This window comes from Lissotriton helveticus, chromosome 9, assembly GCF_964261635.1.
Source record: "Lissotriton helveticus chromosome 9, aLisHel1.1, whole genome shotgun sequence".
Taxonomy (NCBI): domain Eukaryota; kingdom Metazoa; phylum Chordata; class Amphibia; order Caudata; family Salamandridae; genus Lissotriton; species Lissotriton helveticus.
In genome coordinates, this window is record NC_136070.1 from 886,333,803 (window position 1) to 886,353,291 (window position 19,489).

General features: G+C 42.3%; 1 protein-coding gene across 1 annotated transcript in view; it reads left to right on the top strand.

The window, feature by feature from the left end:
• The window catches only part of LOC144783312 (cytochrome P450 2C18-like), a 235,297-nt gene extending 224,560 nt beyond the window's left edge, over positions 1–10,737 (top strand). The window contains exon 9 of the mRNA XM_078662351.1: positions 9,775–10,737. Within this exon, the coding sequence (XP_078518477.1) occupies positions 9,775–9,956 (182 nt within the window). The 3' untranslated portion in view covers positions 9,957–10,737. The remainder of the gene's footprint in view (positions 1–9,774) is intronic.
• Positions 10,738–19,489: the final 8,752 nt, after the last annotated feature.

Below are 19,489 nucleotides of genomic sequence, written 5' to 3' on the forward strand. Positions count from 1 at the left end.
ACCCCTTTAGTCAGCAATTCCTATCCCACTTCAATTGGTGCCTGCCTGACTCGGGAACAATAGAAGGGGCTTGTCCAGGTGTCATCGGACATCTGCCTGTGACAGGATAGGCCCCTCTGAAGTAAATTAAGGTCCTTGGCACAAACCAAACCGTAATCCTGCTAGAGGAACAAAAACACCTCTTGATAGAAATGAGGTCTCTAGTCGGCAATGCTTCACGCTACCTTCCCTTATAGTCAGAATAAGGGAGATACACTACAGAAATAACCCTCCTCACCCCCTTAGCAGATTGGCACGAGCAGTCAGGCGGATCTCAGAGGCGGTATGTAAAGCATTTGCACATAACCGACAGCAATACAGTGAAAACACTACAAAAGGACACCACAACAGTTTTAGAAAAATAACCAATATTTATCTGTGCAAACAAGACCAAACCGATGAGACCAACATACAGTCTTTAAAAATAGGCACTTTGCAAGAAGTTCCTTGAAGCCGGTATGTCCGTCCGAGCCGGCATTAGTGCCAACAAACTTGTAAACAGTACTTCTGGTTCCTACCGACCTCGTCGGTGTCGGCCGGTCATGGCAACCATTGCGGTTGCGATGTGAAGGATAGCGGTGCGGTATGCAGTACCCTCAAGTTTGCTGTGCAGGCAAAGGCTCAGTGACAGTCGTCCAGCGGCATCGGTGAGACTAGGGATGCGGTGCTGACAGGTCACGGTGCAAGCGACAGTGCTGGCTGATGAGAGCTGGCGTCGGTTAGCCCAGACTGCTGTGTGGGACAGGGCAGCACGTCTTGTGACTTATGAGCGGTGCGCCCAATCCACAGTGTGGCCAATGGTGTTGATTTCCGAGGGCAGGGACATTGTCAGTGAAACCAGGGGGACGGAGTGAAGCAAGGCCGTGTGGAGTGCAGTCCCTACAGTTTGAGGGGCAAGCAGCGGCTCGGATGGTGGCAGCAGTTGTCACACCCGGAGAGACTATGGTTGCTGTGCGAAGTGCGGCGGTGCCCTCTGCAGTGCCTTCAGGACACAGAGCCCACAGCAGTGGGGGTGTCAGCTGCTTTCCAGGTCTGTGGCAACTGTAAACCAAGGTTCCAGAGGCGGTACCAAGAGGTAAGTCAAGTCTTTGCTGTCCCTGAGACTTTGTGAACAGAAGGCAAGTTCTATTTCAAGCCATAGAGATACCCAGCAACAAGTGAAGAAAGTTTAGTCCAGTCCTTTAATTGCCCAAAGCAGAAGCAGCAACTGCAGGCCAACCCAGCAAAGCAACAACACAACAAAGGGGCAGTACTCCACATAGCAGTTCTTCCAGCTGTACTTCTTGGCAAGTTCCCTGAAGTCTATATCTTCCTGAGACTTCCAACAGGAGGCGAGTTCTAATTCAAGTCCTTGAAGAAAACTAACAGCAGGATGATGAAAGTACAATCCAGTCCTTTCCCTTCCCAAGAGAGAAGCAGCAAGCAGCAGGCCAACACGGCAGAGCATGCAGCAATGGGGTAGTTCCTCCTGACAGCTTTTCCAGCTCTTCTTCCTGGCTGGTTCCTGAGTTCAACAGTAATCTAAGGTTTTGGGGTCTGGGCCCCAATATTTATACTCAGTTTCTCTTTGTTCTTTTGGGCAGCGAGTGTCTGTGCTCAACCCAAACAAGTTCTGTCCTCTCTGGTCCAGCTTCCCGGCAGGAGGTGGAGACAGCATTGTCCAAGGGAGACAGGGCCTATTCAGGTGCAAGGGAAATCTCCTCCCATGACTCTAAATGCAGACCAAACCTATTCAGGTGCCAATGAAACTCCTCCCACTACTCTGAATGCATCCCAGGTATATTCAGCCCATCCCTGACTCATCCAGGAAAGACAGGGCATACTTCGTCCCCCACAGTGGCTGTCTACAGTGAATGCACATCCCAGCCCCTGTCACTCCACAGCCAGACAGTTATCCACAAACCAGCAGAGGCACACAGGCTGGCTAAGCAGGAAAATACCCACTGTCTAAAAGTGATATTTTCAAACACGCAGCATAAAACTCATCTATACTAAAAGACACATTACTACATTCTGAGTTCAGGCATACTAAACAGCATTTTTCGATCTCGTCCCAATGAGAAGTTATACTTGTAGGATGTTACAAAGTACCTCCCAATCTATCCCATGGGACCGACAGTCTTTCAATAGTGAAAAATGAAATACATTGTATTTCAATATCAGGACATGTTACACACACCAGTACATGTCCTACCTTTCACAAACACTGCACCCTGCCGAAAATGGTACCTTGGGCCTACCTTAGGGGTGACTCACATGTAATAAAAGTTATGTCCTAGCGATTGAGTGCACTTGCCAGGTCCACATGGCAGTAGAGACTGCATGCAGACAATGCAGTGGCAGGTGTGAGAATCCTTTGAAAGGCTGCTTGTGTGGGTGGCACAATCAATGCTGCAGGCCCACTAGCAGCAGTTGATTTACAGGCCCTGGCACACCTGGTGTACTTTACTAGGAACTTACCAGTAAATCAAATAAGCCAATCATGGAAACACCAATCCATAACATAATTTACATGGAAAGCATATGCGCTTTAGCATTAGCCGTGGTAAAGTGCCCAGAGTCCTCAAACCAACAAAAACAGGATCAATAAGGCTGGGGTAAACCAGCTGAAAAAGCAACACCTCCTCACACCCATACCTTTGTATCTGCTCTTTGAGCAGTTTTAACACCACATCAGGGCTTGAGCACTCAGAGAGATGCTGCTGGAGTTAGCTTTCTAAAAGTAAATTTTCATTAATATGTTTTCACAATTCAACTTCACCATTAAATTGTAATTTCAATAAATATTACAAATAAAAGTTTGGTTATGCTTTTAGCTAGTCTCTTCCCTGGGAAATCAGATTTAATATTTAATATTGTTTACCAGTGTTTCTCTATCGGCCAGCCAGCTCTCGTACAGTGAAAATAACTTTTGGGGGCTAGACACATTAAGGGCATTTTAACATTACATATTGGCTTGGCCTGCTTTTAAATACCATGCACCCTGTCTTATGGGCTATAAGGCACACACTAGTTGATTTATTAATATTTAAAAGGAAGGTTTTGATCTGTCGAAAAGGTTTTCTTTGACAGGCTGAATTGCAGTCTTTACACTACTACAGTTAGGTTGTAATGGAAGCCCGAAGCCTGTTTGCACTACCACTGTAGAGGATTGCACAATAAGTGCTGCAGTCCTCTAGGGGCATTTCACCTACAGCACCTGGATACTACCTAGTACCATATAATAAGCTCTTATTGGTAAGTTAAATATGCCAATTAGGAGAATACAGATTCAACAATGTCTGAATGGGGAGCACAGTACCCTTATTACTGGTTAGCAGGAACAAAGTTCACATAGAAAACATATTCAATTCAATTCAGTTCAATGAAACTTTATTCGGATATCAAAGTATCCACAAAAGTACAAATACATAAAATTCACTGAAAGATTTAAATACATCATAAGATCACATGATGCATACATATTCATGGGGCAAGCATAGTCTGTCTAGCTCGAACGGCTATTCCCAGAAAAGTACCAATACGAAAAATAAGTTCAGCATCATTATTAGATAAGCATTTTCCAAGCTAATAGGTTTACGTTTTTTAAAATACGGAGTTAAAAACCATTTGATATATTTCATATGAAATTTACAGAAAAATAAAAAGTGCAACGCAGATTGACCACTCAGGCCATCACACAGGCAGGGCAAGGAATCAAGTTCATTGTGGTGGCCGAGGGGGAAACAAAGTACACATTTAATTGTGCCTGCCCTTAAACGGAATAATAAGCCCCGCACCCAATTACTCATCAGAAGTGTCAAATAGCAAGGCATGGGTGAAGTTAAAAAATCATAGGCCAAATATGTTGAGACAGTAGTCTTTGAAGATTTGCTGCATAATCTTTCTTGGGCATACAGTGTGTATAGAGCATTTCTTAATTCATTTTTGTGTGGGAGATCATTTGCAGTGTACTTGATAAAAACACTCCCTTGATTAATGCTGCAAAGGCTATTATACACTCCAAAGAGCCAAGGAATATTCAGACATTTATCACAATTCAAACAATCAATAATGATGTCCCTAGTGAGTGATGCCGCAGGGTTCTTCCAGATAGAGAGCCAAAAGAGGGCAGGGCGGGCGTGAATAAAATCTTCGATAAAATTCTAATTTATTTACTAATGACAAACATATTGTGTGGTGGAGATAGGGACGCAGAGCATCTTCCTGATAAATCAATTCTCTTCGAATTGGATAGGTCCACTCTTAGCCACACCCCATACCTCCGCGCCATAAGTGGCAACGGGAATACACTGGGTTTTATAAAATTTTTAAATTGCGGATATGGTACCAGTAGTTTTGGGGCGGGGTAAGCTGAGGATTGAGTTAATGGCCTTTGAGAACCTACCCCTGGAGTGAGCAATATTCTCAGTCCAGGAGTTGTTCACAGCAAAGACCACCCCTAAATAGGGAAAACTATTGGTAGACCACAGTTTATCTGTGCCCACCGAGATACTACCCAACTGTCGTTTTTTAGGGCCACAGGACATAATAAAAGATTTCTTAAAATTAGTTTTTAGTTCAAGAGACTCCATATAATCTGCAAACCCCTTCACCAGGATACGTAAAGCATTCCGGGTGTGGCCCATAAGGACCGCATCATCTGCGTAAAGCAGAACAGGAAGAGATTTGCCCATAATTTTCGGGACGTCATGAGAAAGAGGGGTAAGGACTTTGTGCAGGCCATTAATGTAAATAATAAAAAGAAGAGGGGCTAACACACACCCTTGTCTGACCCCTCTTTGAACTTTTATAGTGTTTGTCACTTCGCCCCCCTGGCCGATCCTGACACAAGCATTGAGGTCCTTGTGCAAGTAAGCCAAAAAATGCACAAGGGGCTCATCTAGACCGTAATTTAGAAGGGCTGTCAAGAGTTTCGATCTATTGACGAGATCGAAAGCAGAGGATAGGTCCATAAATGCGAGATAAACTGCCGATCTGCGTGCAATATTATATTTACCTAAAATTAGGTTTAAATTAAGGCAATGCTCAATGGTTCCTACCTTGTTACGGAAACCTAATTGGCAGCGTTCCAAAATACCATTGTCCTCAGTCCAGCACAGAATCTTATTATATAGAATCCTGCCAAGGATTTTTAAAGTATTATCAATAAGAGAGATAGGTCTGTAACAGCTAGGTTGAGAGCGGTCTCCCTTCTTAAAAATAGGAATGATAATACTTGATGACCAGGTGCGGGGAAGAGGGGCAACGGTGAGATTATTAAAAACATTTAAAAGAAGCGGTGCCCAAACTTCTAAGTTTGATTTGATAATGTCAATGGGTAAGCCATCAGGGCCAGGTGCCTTATTCCCTACACTCTGATTAATGCCGTCTTCTACCTCAGATAGAGTTATGTCAACCCTCGGTGGGTGGCAAAAGGACAGTGGGACCGACTGAGTGTGGTGCGGCATAAATGGCATCAAAATGATTCACCCATGCTTCAGCTGTGATGGTGCAACTGATCGGAGTCAGAAACTGACCAGAGCAACTAAGGTCCTTGACAGCGGCCCAGAAGGCATTTCCCTTCTTTAGATCAGCTGCTCTGGCCAGTAAATCCCTACGATCTTCGAGGATCTCTGTTTTCCTTTTATTTATGATCACTCTATACCTGCGTCTTGCTTCTCTCACTTCAATGGAACAATTTGGTCTAAAAGACAATGCCCAGCGCAGTTCCCTATTTGCCACTGAACACTCACAATTGAACCATCTAGGGCCTGATTCAGTTTCCCTACGAGGTGCTGATAGTAAGGATTTAGAGGCTGAACAGATCTTAACGAAGTCACGGACGGCCTTGGGATGAGGAACCGTGTCTGACAAACATGAGTTAAAGAGATGTAAATTATCTCTAACTAAGACACGGAACACTTCCTTAATGTTAATACCCCGCCATCTGAGTCTGAGTTTGTCTGTCATGGGAGATAGGTTCCTGGCACCGCACTCCTTATTGAAGATGGGCCGTGATTCCAAACTCATAACAACCCTAATAGGGTTGTGAGGTCGTTCCTTCCGACTGTTGGCGGCCAAACTGTGGAACTCCCTGCCTGTATCTATTCGTAGCATCGATGAGCTTCTCCCTTTTCGGAAAGCCATTAAGACCTTTCTTTTCCCTCTGACTTAGGTCCTTCTCTCTTGCAGTTTCCTTTTCTGGTACAATGATACGGTTAGCGCCTGGACGCCCCTTGGCTGGGGCAGCTGTGCGCTCAAACAAATCATTAACATAACATAACATCCCCTTGACTCATTGGGATAACAACGCCCTCTGATAAACAATCAGCGAGGTGGGGTGAGACAAAGAAATAGTCGATGATTGAGGAACATCCCCTATCTCTGAAAGTTGGCACTAACTGGGCGTTCAGTGAGAAGTTGGCCACAATATCCATAACATTTTGCAAGTTGTGGGAGTTTAAAAAAGAACGCAATTCAATGTCCCTTTGGCAAGAAGTGCCTTGGGGCATTGTTGAGCCTAGCATTAAAATCTACGCCCAACAAACTACCACTGACTTTATCAAAATCTTGCCTAGACTCTAAGTTATTGATAAAATTAAATAGGTCAATAAAATTCCTGTTTGGGGACGTATTAAAATCATTATTATAAAAATTAATCAAAAAGAATGAAACTTTCTGTTTAAATAAAAGAGCTTGGAAATGTAAATTATCAGTTGATATATTCTTAACACACCCACCAGCAGCAATATTAATCCATATCAATAGGCCGCCAGAAGGGCGGCCCAATCTAGATTTAGCAGCTAAGATGTTGTGGCACTGGAACCCATTAAGGTGCAGCTCTTGTGTAGCTCAGGTCTCCTGGAACATCACAATATCCTGCTGATTTATTAGGCTAAGCCACTCTGGGTCTTCTAACCTTGTTTGGAGGCCTGCTATGTTCCAGGTCAAAACATTTAAATCATTAGCTCCCACTGTTCTAGTTGATCTGGGTGAACTATTGGAAATAATAAGTGGGGATAAAGAGGTAGGATCTCTTGCTTTCTCTGCGTGATGAGTTTGTGGGGGTGGTTGTCAGTCGGGAATGTCCAGGTCTGACAGAGCAGAGAAGCGGTTTGCCAAAGGTAAATCTATAGGCACATTAGGATGGGGACAGGTGGGAGGTTTATAAAAATAACCCAAAGGGAGAGCACAGATATCAGTACATGGTGCGAATGTTTGCTCTCGTGAGCAAAGAACGTTATGCACCATCTGGGGCTTACGAAAATTGATAACAATACAATCTCCCATGATGTTTTTTGGGGATTGGCCAACCCACCCCACTCTACGCACCATTAAAATTTCATACAAATTGGCGGGATTGAAACCTTTATATTTCTTAAGCCAGTCCACACACTTATTCCGCAAATCAACCCACGACTCCCTCCCGTTGGCTGATAAACAGGGGACACCCGCCAAAATTAAAACATAAGGACAAGAAGCCGGGGGAAGGTTCAAAACATCAGTATTAGAATAATTGCTAGGAGGCACCATTCTTGTGTTAGCCAGTCTATTCTTATGCCCACCAACATTGGGGGGATGCGAGGATGAGGGCTGCTTAGTATAGTCCTCCGACCCAAGGCCAGGAACAGCAATAGACTTTGGAGCAATAACATCCTGATAATTAGTACATAAATTACTAGCACTAGCCACCGTAGTCACCGTAGTATGATCAATAGTTAAAGGGGAAGAACAATCTCCGAGACTTTTTATGGCAGACTCTGATGTGATCAGCCGTTCCAATTGGTCCAGTCTCTTTTGCAAGGAACTAATGTTCTTCTCAAAGAGTGCTTTTGTATAACTCATCATAGTTCTCATACTAGACTCCAGGGCATCCATAATGTTATCTGTTCGCAATGTGGGCAGTACGTCATCAGTCTGGGTGCCCGTGGAAGAAGTAATCACTACAGGTGTGGGAAGGTCCATACTTCTTACAGTTTTAAGTGGGTTTTTAGGTTTTAAATTAGGGGGGACAACTCGCTTCCGTTTTGCCGCAGGCTCCTGTAGCTTTGTTGAAGCCATAGTTTTAGGAGCGCACGCCGGGGCGGCAAATTTGGGACCATTAGGTAGAGCAGTGGGGTGTATCCATGATCAGTAGCGTTGTCGATAGGGAGGGCATTACTTCAGGCAGTGGCTGTAAGTTCGGCGTTAGAGAAAGACGATGATGAAGGATTTCACCCTGATTTAACGCATCCAAAGATGCGCCTCTTTCAGCAGTTAAAACGTCCAAGGACAGACGCCATTCAGTGAGCTCAATTTCATGCGTAAGATAACTTTCGGCCCTAACAATGAAGGCATCCAAAGTTCCTGCTGCTCCCTTGCGCTTAATCATGGTAAATTAATGCTAGTGGTACCCCCACAAACCACAACAGTTATTGACAAGTAAATGAATAATCAGAATGGATACGCTGAAATGTAATCATCAGTACCTTCTAGCCGATAGTCCCCAGAAAACAGATGTCAGAGGGAAGGCCCAGCCCAGCCTACTCCGGCCTGTGACGGCCTTGGACGGTCCCGCCCTTGTCCTGGGCTTAACCCGTACGCGAACCCGCGATGCTGGGGATGTCCTCTAATTTATGCACCTCCTGGCGTAGGATTAGCATTGGCGCTTCCGGCCGCAAAGGCTCCCGGGACTTGTGGTCCCTGGCACTCACGGTCCCCCCCCCCCCACTGCGGCTGCGCTTTGATGGAAAGTAGCTGCGGCGGCAGGGGGAGACCAGCTGCGGCAGTGTGAGGAGGCGGGTCTGGCAAACAAACAAGCGGGCTCAAAGGAATGCCCCCAGCAAGCTCCGGTACGTGGCAGAAAAACTGTGCAAGGTAGGACATATATTGCTGTCTTTAACAGCAGTAAATCTCTGACCATTTTCACAATGAGAAATTGCCTTCAGAAGGTTTGGGAAAACTACCACCCCTACAAGTTTGTGGGTTCTCACCACAATTTGTAGGCATGCTCTTCCCTAGCGCATACTGAATGAAGATTGATATATACTTAAAATGCTGACATCCTGGTAGAATTATACATGTAATTGTAAGATAACTTTATATGGGTTGAATGCTATAATTCCTTATTTCTTGAATGATGTCCACATTAACCCTGCTATAGTGAACATTTGCATAGGCCCTGAACTCAGATATTGATTACATGTTTTGTACTGTTTAATGCAATTTTGCAATTCCATTTTTACCAAATCATAAGTTCAAAAAAGTAATTTGCATCAAATGATCACTGTAAAGACATTTGTCACTTGTTTGTTTTTACAAATATGCTCTGACACTTGAGCAGTCTGTGAAATCAGAAATGTTGATGTACAATTGTCATAACTTTGTTGCAAGCTATGTACCCTAGCTTTGTACTGATAAAGGAAGACCTAAACCACTGCATGTGGATGGTAAACGACCAAGGAAATACAGTATTAATTGCCAACCTTGTGGTTGGGTTGGATTGAACCTTGCTTTTCATCTGCCATATTATAAAAATGATCTCATGCTGGCACGGTTTAAACAAACAAAGAACATTGCATCGTTATAGTCTAAATAAAACGTCACTGTATATTCTACATAGTAAGCTGCTGTAATGCATAGTTCTGAACTTTCTCCCATTTGTGCAATATAACTATAGTTATGTATAAATTGGCTGATTAATTCGATATATACACTTCTGTTACATCTGTTTTCAATTATATTTTTACATACTTGAGTTTTTCTACACTCCAGGTAGAAGGATTTGTCTTGGCGAGGGACTTGCAAAAATGGAGCTCTTTTTATATCTCACCACCATCCTGCAGAACTTCACCCTCAAATGTGCCGGTGATCCAAAGGACCTCGACCCCACTCCTCTAATGAGCGGCTTTGGAAATTACCCCCGACCTTACCAGCTCTCCCTCCTCCCACGCTAGTGTTACCTGGGGAGAAAATGTCTTCCAGCATAAAGTTAAAATGTATTGAAAAAAGTCTTAATGTTGGTCTGTCTCACCTGCAAGCTGCCTAATTGGTTCTCTGCTAATATTATTTCAGAAATAGGCAAATCAAACAGTCTTTTAGTGCTATAAAGTATAATAAAAGGGCCTTAATATATTTAAAGATCCTGGAGCCGTGTAATTTAGTGTTCCATACATTTATACACCACAATATACCCACCATAATATTATTCTGTGTTCACTGTTTTAATTAAAGGGTTTGGTAAGTATATACCTGTAATAAAGTGCCAGATTTATAAAGCAGAACAATTATCAATGTATTTGCTTATGCTAACTCTGTTCATGACTCTACAAGTACCTTATCAAGAAGTGCACTATAGTTAGAATAGTGTGTTTGTTTATTTTTAAGCCTGTGAGATTAGTCAGTTAGACCGGATTGTTGTTAATTTCAGGGCCATGCAGCTGTGTACCTTTTTGTTCAACGCTGACAACCTGCTCCTGATTGGACAGTCCTGAGGAAGATGATGGGAAGAATCTGCTAGAATCTTCTATTATTTGTGTGTTCTTTAGTCTAGTTTGCAGCTCCTTAGAATAAGGAAGCTCCTATATGGATCTATTCTACCTTTTTATTCTGTACTCTATGTCATTATATTTTGCAGCTTTTTCTTTATAATATACACTTTCAGATTACATGATAGAATACATTCAAACACATCTGATAAACTAATTTACTAAATGATTGTTTATAACTTTTATTAAATTTGCTAATAAAACCTTTATGGTTTGGACATTGTCCTCCATGTCGTTTTTTTGGAACTGCATTGGTTTCACTGTTATTTACATTTTTTGTTGATGCTAGCTCCTTTCATACCCTTCTAATTGACAAGTAAAGGTCCTTACAACCTGTGATGACTCCAGGTGAATGACTACACAAGTGATTTTAGATACAAGGAGATCTGCTGGGTCAATCTCTATGGATCCACTCACTGCATCTTAATTGTGATGCAAATAATTTAGTTGCATCCAGAATAGAATAATATGTTATGGATACATCATTGTCCTTTCACTGTGCAAGAAGGAAACCATCTCCACTACCCTCTGCAAGACTCATACTCTCATGAATATATACTCATATACATTTGTACAACAAGGTCACTTTACCGTGTAAGCTGTGTTCCCTATATTAACATCTTTTGTTTTATTTCTCAAATATTTGTGCTGTGCCCTTAGCTCTTGAGTATTCTATAGGCACTAGGCATCTTACCACTGCTGGGGTTAATTTATCCGACCTAAAGATTTCCAGATTCACTTAATTTAGTTTTCATTTGGAATACAACTTTTTATTCAAATACTATTGTAGATCAGGGGTTGTCCAATGTTGGTCAATGCCTAAGATCATCATTGCCATATTATCAGGATAACCATTGTCTCCGTGCATTGCTCTTAATAAGATTAATAATTAGAATGATTATCTCATCTGTCTCTCCTATCAAGTCAAGTGTATTCATTTAGTTTTCTGAACCTAACAATAATGTGACTATATAAACCCATTCCACATAACAGAAAGAGACAATAAAACATAGCTTATAATATCGCTTTTAGTGTTATAAATATGTTACCAAATTATGTATTATAAATTCTTCTGTTATAGTGATCAGATTTATAAAGTGTAATGTTTGTTGAGCATATAAAATTGTATTAGAAGTAAATCTGCTATGTAGAAACTGTCATCTCAAAGTAACTAATGCTGATGTGATTTAAATCTTGTAGAGCTAGCTTAGTATAGTGATAAGAATTAAATATAACCTCGATTAGGATACTGTTTTGCCACATTTGCATATATTTGCAGACCATTAATTCTTTGACTTGAAAGAAATCTGCGTAAATTATAGGTGATGAATAATAGAATATAAGACTGCATTTTCTTAAGTTTAGCATTTCTAGATACCCTGTCCAAAAATACACTTCCATAGTGCAATACCACTTAACGTGTTCATAATTTGCTTTTTCCATTATTATTGTTTATAGCCATGCAATTGCTTTTGATAATAGAGGAAAAGTTTACACCAGATTTTAATTCTAATTTGCTAATGGAAAATTATTATTACCAGAGTAAAATATTTATAATTATTCCGCTAAAGATCCTCTTTAGTTAAGTTTCACAACAAACTAGGTGGTGCATTGGTAATTTTTTGGGCCCATCTTGATATCGCCTCATGAGCATTAAAGATACTGGCCTTCTATGCAAGCTCTAAGCATAAGGGTTGTATTGGGAGACCTTAAAGAACCCCTGCAGGTTTTTTTAACAACTTTGTTTCAACCCATTTTATAGGTATTTTCTCAGTAATTCCTGCTGAATATTCCACAAGTCTGAGTGTACTACATCGCTATTGTAATTTGCTATAAGTTGGAAGGAATATCCAGGGAAACTAGTAGTCATCGCAATGTAGCCCTACACATTTTACCAGAAGCTGTTGAAAAGTTCCTAAATGTAGAGAAGACTTGTTGACTCTTCTTTCACTACCATTAAAAGCAATGTCATTATCCCATCTAACATAGACACGTTTTAGGGGAAGCCAATTTGCTCCAGGGGAAGGATCGCCTCTTCTTCCACCCAAGCTGTGAGTTATTATAGAACATAGGCTGTAAATGCTCGGTCAATTGCATCCAGAAGTGCTTTGCGGCTGTAATTTTCAGGATTCGTTTGGGATTCCCTCTTATGGATAATACTAATAATTGCTTCCTTCCAAGATTCAGGAACCATATATTGATGGTAAGAGACATTGAAAAGCGTCTCAGGAGATTTCTCCAGTACTCATGATTTATCTTGGGGTCCATGAAGGTTTTAGTAAGCTTGGCTAGAGGAGAGAAAGGATTTTTATTTACTTACTGAATATTAATAGATTTTAGTATCTACAGACTTGAAGATACATACAGCTTTATCATGGAAAGGAATTACATCTATGCCCTCCATGTAAAACGATTTGAGGTCAGAGAGGATCAAATTGAATACTGCTTTAGTAAAAAATATGACTCTTGTGCTGGGGTAGTGTAACATAGGCAGAGCAGATGTGCAAAATTAAAAAATATATTTGCCCCGGTCAGGGGATTTATAAAATCAATTGACCTAGGTTTAATGACTCACTATGCTCTGCGTCCCTTGTTACACCATCAACGTCAGTATGACATGTAGACCTTTGGGACAAAGTTGAGGTACAATCAACATGCATCACAGAATGTTTGCTTAAAAAATAGGCGCTTCCTTGATAGTGGATCAGAAAAGGGGGTGGTGATGAACAGAGTGCCTGAATTAAGCAGACCACTCTTACCCAGTCCAAAGATCAGGGCTTGATCCATCACCGTTTTTTAGCTCACTGCACCATCCCAGCTCAGAACTTGGCTATATGCAAATTAGTCTGTTCCTGTCCCAGTGCATGATGGGAACAGGGCAAACCAAACTACCAAGCCAATTCTTGTACTGGGAAGGAAACAAGCTTCCGGGGACCGGTTTCTGCCATTTCAGGCGTCGTCGGCCCGGCTAGCTTGAATCCTGATGGTGCAATGAGCAAGGGACTCACATCTGAGTATACCCTTCCACGCTTATGGTGGACAAAATGATTCAGAAAAGGGGGTGGTGATGAACAGAGTGCCTGAATTAAGCAGACCACTCTTACCCAGTCCAAAGATCAGGGCTTGATCCATCACCGTTTTTTAAAAACGGTTTTTTAGCTCACTGCACCCTCCCAGCTCAGAACTTGGCTATATGCAAATTAGTCTGTTCCTGTCCCAGTGCATGATGGGAACAGGGCAAACCAAACTACCAAGCCAATTCTTGTACTGGGAAGGAAACAAGCTTCCGGGGACCGGTTTCTGCCATTTCAGGCGTCGTCGGCCCGGCTTGCTTGAATCCTGATGGTGCAATGAATCGTTTTTGGCCACTATAGGTGTGGCAGGGTATACTCAGACATGAGTCCCTTTCTCACTGCTCCATCAGGATTCAAGCAAGCCGGGCCGAAGAGGCTGAAATGCCAGAAACCGGTCCCCGGTAGCTTGTCTCCTTTCTGGTGAAGAATTGGCTTGGTAGTTTGGTCTGCCCTGTTCCCATGATGCACTGGGCCAGGGACAGACTAATTTGCATATAGCCAGGTTCTGAGCTGGGATGGGGCAGTGAGATAAATAACGGTGATGGATCAAGCCCTGATCTTTGGACTGGGTAAGAGTGGTCTGCTTAATTCAGACACTCTGTTCATCACCACCCCCTTTTCTGAATCGTTTTTGGCCACTATAGGTGTGGCAGGGTATACTCAGACATGAGTCCCTTTCTCACTGCTCCATCAGGATTCAAGCAAGCCGGGCCGAAGAGGCTGAAATGCCAGAAACCGGTCCCCGGTAGCTTGTCTCCTTTCTGGTGAAGAATTGGCTTGGTAGGTTGGTCTGCCCTGTTCCCATGATGCACTGGGCCAGGGACAGACTAATTTGCATATAGCCAGGTTCTGAGCTGGGATGGGGCAGTGAGATAAATAACGGTGATGGATCAAGCCCTGATCTTTGGACTGGGTAAGAGTGGTCTGCTTAATTCAGACACTCTGTTCATCACCACCCCCTTTTCTGAATCGTTTTTGGCCACTATAGGTGTGGCAGGGTATACTCAGACATGAGTCCCTTTCTCACTGCTCCATCAGGATTCAAGCAAGCCGGGCCGAAGAGGCTGAAATGCCAGAAACCGGTCCCCGGTAGCTTGTCTCCTTTCTGGTGAAGAATTGGCTTGGTAGGTTGGTCTGCCCTGTTCCCATGATGCACTGGGCCAGGGACAGACTAATTTGCATATAGCCAGGTTCTGAGCTGGGATGGGGCAGTGAGATAAATAACGGTGATGGATCAAGCCCTGATCTTTGGACTGGGTAAGAGTGGTCTGCTTAATTCAGACACTCTGTTCATCACCACCCCCTTTTCTGAATCGTTTTTGGCCACTATAGGTGTGGCAGGGTATACTCAGACATGAGTCCCTTTCTCACTGCTCCATCAGGATTCAAGCAAGCCGGGCCGAAGAGGCTGAAATGCCAGAAACCGGTCCCCGGTAGCTTGTCTCCTTTCTGGTGAAGAATTGGCTTGGTAGTTTGGTCTGCCCTGTTCCCATGATGCACTGGGCCAGGGACAGACTAATTTGCATATAGCCAGGTTCTGAGCTGGGATGGGGCAGTGAGATAAATAACGGTGATGGATCAAGCCCTGATCTTTGGACTGGGTAAGAGTGGTCTGCTTAATTCAGACACTCTGTTGATCACCACCCCCTTTTCTGAATCCTTGATAGTGGAGGCATGGGGATCCTGGGTTTAGGGGAGACTCAGAATTTCTGGACAATATGTGTGCTACAATCTTTTAAGACAGTTTCCTTACGTGAGTTAAAACTATTGCTCGGGTTATTATTCAAAGGGTAATGCATTTTGTATAATAAAGGGCATTTTGTTTTCAATTCTCTTGCTCCCAGACATTTTTTCTCAACTCCTGCCAAACTAGAGTTCTTTAATTTTGAATTTCTTTTTTAAAGCTTGGAAATAATTCTCCCTTCCTTTTAGGAGAACCATTTGTTGCTTCATTCAAGGGCTTTTTTATTTACATAGTTTATTTCAGTTACCCACATGACATATGCAAAATCCTGTTTAAAAGATGTCACAAAATGACTGGATCACGAATTAAGTGCAAATATATTTTCCTAATCAAACAGTTGCAATTTTCAAAAAATTACCCACATTGCAAAGGATGTGTGGTGTAGGTAATTGTAAATTGTATTTATATAGCGCTTACTAGCCCTGGTGAGGCGTTGAAGCCCTTTGTGGCTAGTATCTTGCTACTCCGGAACCGAAGATTAGAGCTTAATAGTTAGTGAATTATCAATACGTGTTTTCTTTCCTTTCGCAGTAGTTATGTTAGGTTTGTGATCTTGATTTTTTGTGTGTTTAAAAGGTTTTAGAGTAGGGATATAATAATGATAGTGGATTTTAAATGGGGAGTAAGTTGTTTTTGTAAGTAGTGGTTGTGTGTGCCTGTTAATTGGGAGAACATGGCTAAAAAAGGAGGCGGACATTTGAGAAGGAAGGTTGTGGCATCATTGTAGTCTTAAAGGTTTGGGATTAGTTAGGGTTCGCGAGATGTGATTGTGTCAGATGCCTGTTGGGGGAAAGATTAAATACTAGAAATCTAAAACTGCCCTAAAAATTTTCCTGCTTACACACTGCTTGGAAATAAAAGCAGTCATGGTGTACTGAGGTATAGTTATCCAAGCATGGTAAAGCCAAAAGGTCTTGGTTCTAAAAGGCTGAGCTACTGTTATTCAAATATCTATGCATGTGTTACAATACATACATTTATGAATGACAACAACCTCACAATGGGCTTCAATAAGATAATATTCGTAAATACAAAAAAAGCTAACCTTTTTCTCCTAACAAATATTTTCATTGAGGGACACTTAACGAACCTACAAAAAAACTGAAAATGTAATGCAGTCTGCACTGAGGAATGGCCACAAAAATGTGTTGTGCTGCGAATGCCGTTCCAGTGGAAAGGCTGTTGTATTAGTCCCACTCTAAAGCTTATCATCAGATTTCTCTCATAAAGATTGGGTACTAAATCCAGGTATGGCTCCTAGACTGGTAAGGTTTTTAAATGAACACATGACCTAACAACAGTTTTGCCCAGTTCAATGCATTCCTTAAAATATTGTAGTCTCGTGAGAAAACGTTTCTTAATCGCTCGTTTTCCACTTTTCCTATATGTTGAGGGAAATTGAAAAGTTCCTGGCATCCTTACTCAGTACAATCTTTTTTACTATAACTCAGCCAAGGTATTATGTGACTGGCCTCTGATTTTTAACCGTCAAAACCAATTAATGTTTTGATTTAACCCCTTCAGTGCTAATGACAAGGGTAACTCGTCATGGAGTTTCCATTGATTTCAATGGAAAGTCAATGGAAGTGCATCATGTGCCTTAGCAGCCAAGTGGTTAAACATGTTTTGGAGCTATTCCAGGCACAGCTCCATAAGGGTCCTGGGATTAATTTAATTTTAGCCTCCAAATATAAGAGGCCTAACTCCTCATGGCAAATAAAGTGTTAAGAGCTATGGGGAAGTTCAAGTAATTATCTGCAAAGCAAACTCTCTGTTTACTGCAAACCCTCATCACCTTAGTTAGGGCTACAACATCCCTGTGCACTAGCGGCACATAAGCAGTGCTTAGCAGAGAGCTGATCGAGTCAGCCAGGCACCCCACTTGAAGGACTTACTCCCACGGACCCAACAGCCCCAACAGAACTCCCCAAGGCTTCTGTTCTTCTCTGAACACAATTACTTCGACACTACACACAAAACAGGGTAAAAACAGACTGAAAGAAAAGAACAAGCAGACGAAGCTGATGCACTTACTCAGCAGCCTGGCTTACTGTGCAATTCAGACTCATTGCTGATGAAGGTAGTTGGAAGCAATGAAGATGAGGAGAGGAGAGGAGAGGAGAGGAGGGGAGGGGAGGGGAGGGGAGGGGAGGGGAGAGGAGAGGAGAGGAGAGGAGAGGAGAGGAGAGGAGAGGAGAGGAGAGGAGAGGAGAGGAGAGGAGAGGAGAGGAGAGGAGAGGAGAGGAGAGGAAACCACCGGGAAAACTCTTTGGAAGTGAAAGGATTTACGGATGCCTGATCAACTTTGTGTACTCCTTGTACTAATAAATCCAACCATTTGAGCTGGTAAATCAGAATTATGAGTGTAAATGATTTAGTTAATCGGCACTTGAACCTGGAATGGAGCACATGGATCATTCCAGAATTCTGAATCCTGGTCAGGGAATGAAGACATACTATAAGAAGTCACAGTCATGCACTTCTTATATGGATGCATATCCTATGGTCTAATAATGGATAACTGCAATAACTGTCATGGCGACTGAGGCAATTAGGACAACGGTAGATCAGGGAGGGAGTGCAGCCCTCATCCTAATCGATCTATTGGCATCATTTGATATGGTCAACCACGAGCTGCTGATAGATCGTCTCTTCAACATCAGAATCAGAGGGGATGCACTGGCCCTTCTGAAATCCTTCCTTCTTTGACAAGAACAATCAGTGGTACTCAATGAATTTGTGTCGCTACCTTTTTCACTACACTGCGAGGTCCCACCGGGGTCCTTGCTGAGGCCCACACTGTTTAACATGTATTTTACAATACTGGCTGATCTAATCAGATCTTTTGGCTTTTCAATCTCATTGTACACTGACGATATGCAGATTGCTGTCTCCCTTTCCAGTAGCGATCAGGGCACAGGTATTAGATCATGACTGTATGTGTGCAGTACGCAATTGGATGACTAACAACTTTCTGAAATTAAACTTTGGTAAAACAGAGGTTATTCTGTTTGGAAACCAGGTTTCTTTTTGGGCCTCCCTCCTGGTGGGCACAAGAGTTTGGTACCCTACCAACACAAGTCAAAGTTTAAATTCAGCTTTATTCGGTGCAAGTAAACTTTGTATTCCAACACAAGTCATTAAGGCCCGAAATCTAGGAGTGCTAGTTGATGACAATCTAACATTTGGTCCCCAGGTCAAAGCAGTCACATCCACCTCCATTCTTATATTAAGGGTGATAAAAAAGATTCTTCCTTACATTCCTCCGGACTTACAGAAAATAGTAGTCACATCCCTGGTACTCTCTAAAGCAGACTACTGTAATGGCCTTTACATAAACATGCAATCTCATTTTGTGGCAAACTGCAAACCATGCAAAATGTGGCGGCACAATTGCTGTTAGGAGACCCTAAATTTAAGTCCACTTCCAACACCATCAAAAACTTAATTGGCTTACAGTCAGGTGAAAACTTTTCTTTAAGGCCCTCTGCAATGCCTACAAAGCTCTGGTGGAATTGGACCAGACTATTTGAAAAATAGTTTCAAATGGTGCTTATCAGTAAAGGAGACTATGGTCCTCCGTGGCAAAAAATGTGTCAGTTCCAAGTTCAAGTGCAACTCTTGGGCCTGAAGAAGATTAGTGATCAGCAAAATATGGATTACCCTTCCTCTCTATATCTAATCCATGAACACTCTCCTCTCATGTATGAAAGCTTTAAAACATGGCTAGTTGGTTTTCAATGAGCTTTTTAGTTCAGTCTGTTCCGTGGAGTCAGCACCAAGACACCTCCAAGTATTTGTGCGCTTTAGAAATGTACATAACATATCTGTTGTAGTTGGGTTTAGATGACAATTAACCAGCTTGAAATACACTTCTCTATTGGCAGTTGCAGTAGGGGTCTCAATCATCAACTTTGTAAATTGTAATCTGTGTTGCATCTTCAGGAATATGAATCTGGAGCTTGACTACCAACACGAAGGAACCACATTTGGGTACCGTTCCGGCTGCACAGCCAAATCCAGAACTGTATAAATCCAATAAATCAAGTTAACCAATTAATCTTCTTGTTAATCCTTATTTCATTTCATATTCTTCACCATGTTTCGCTCAATATTCGTCGATT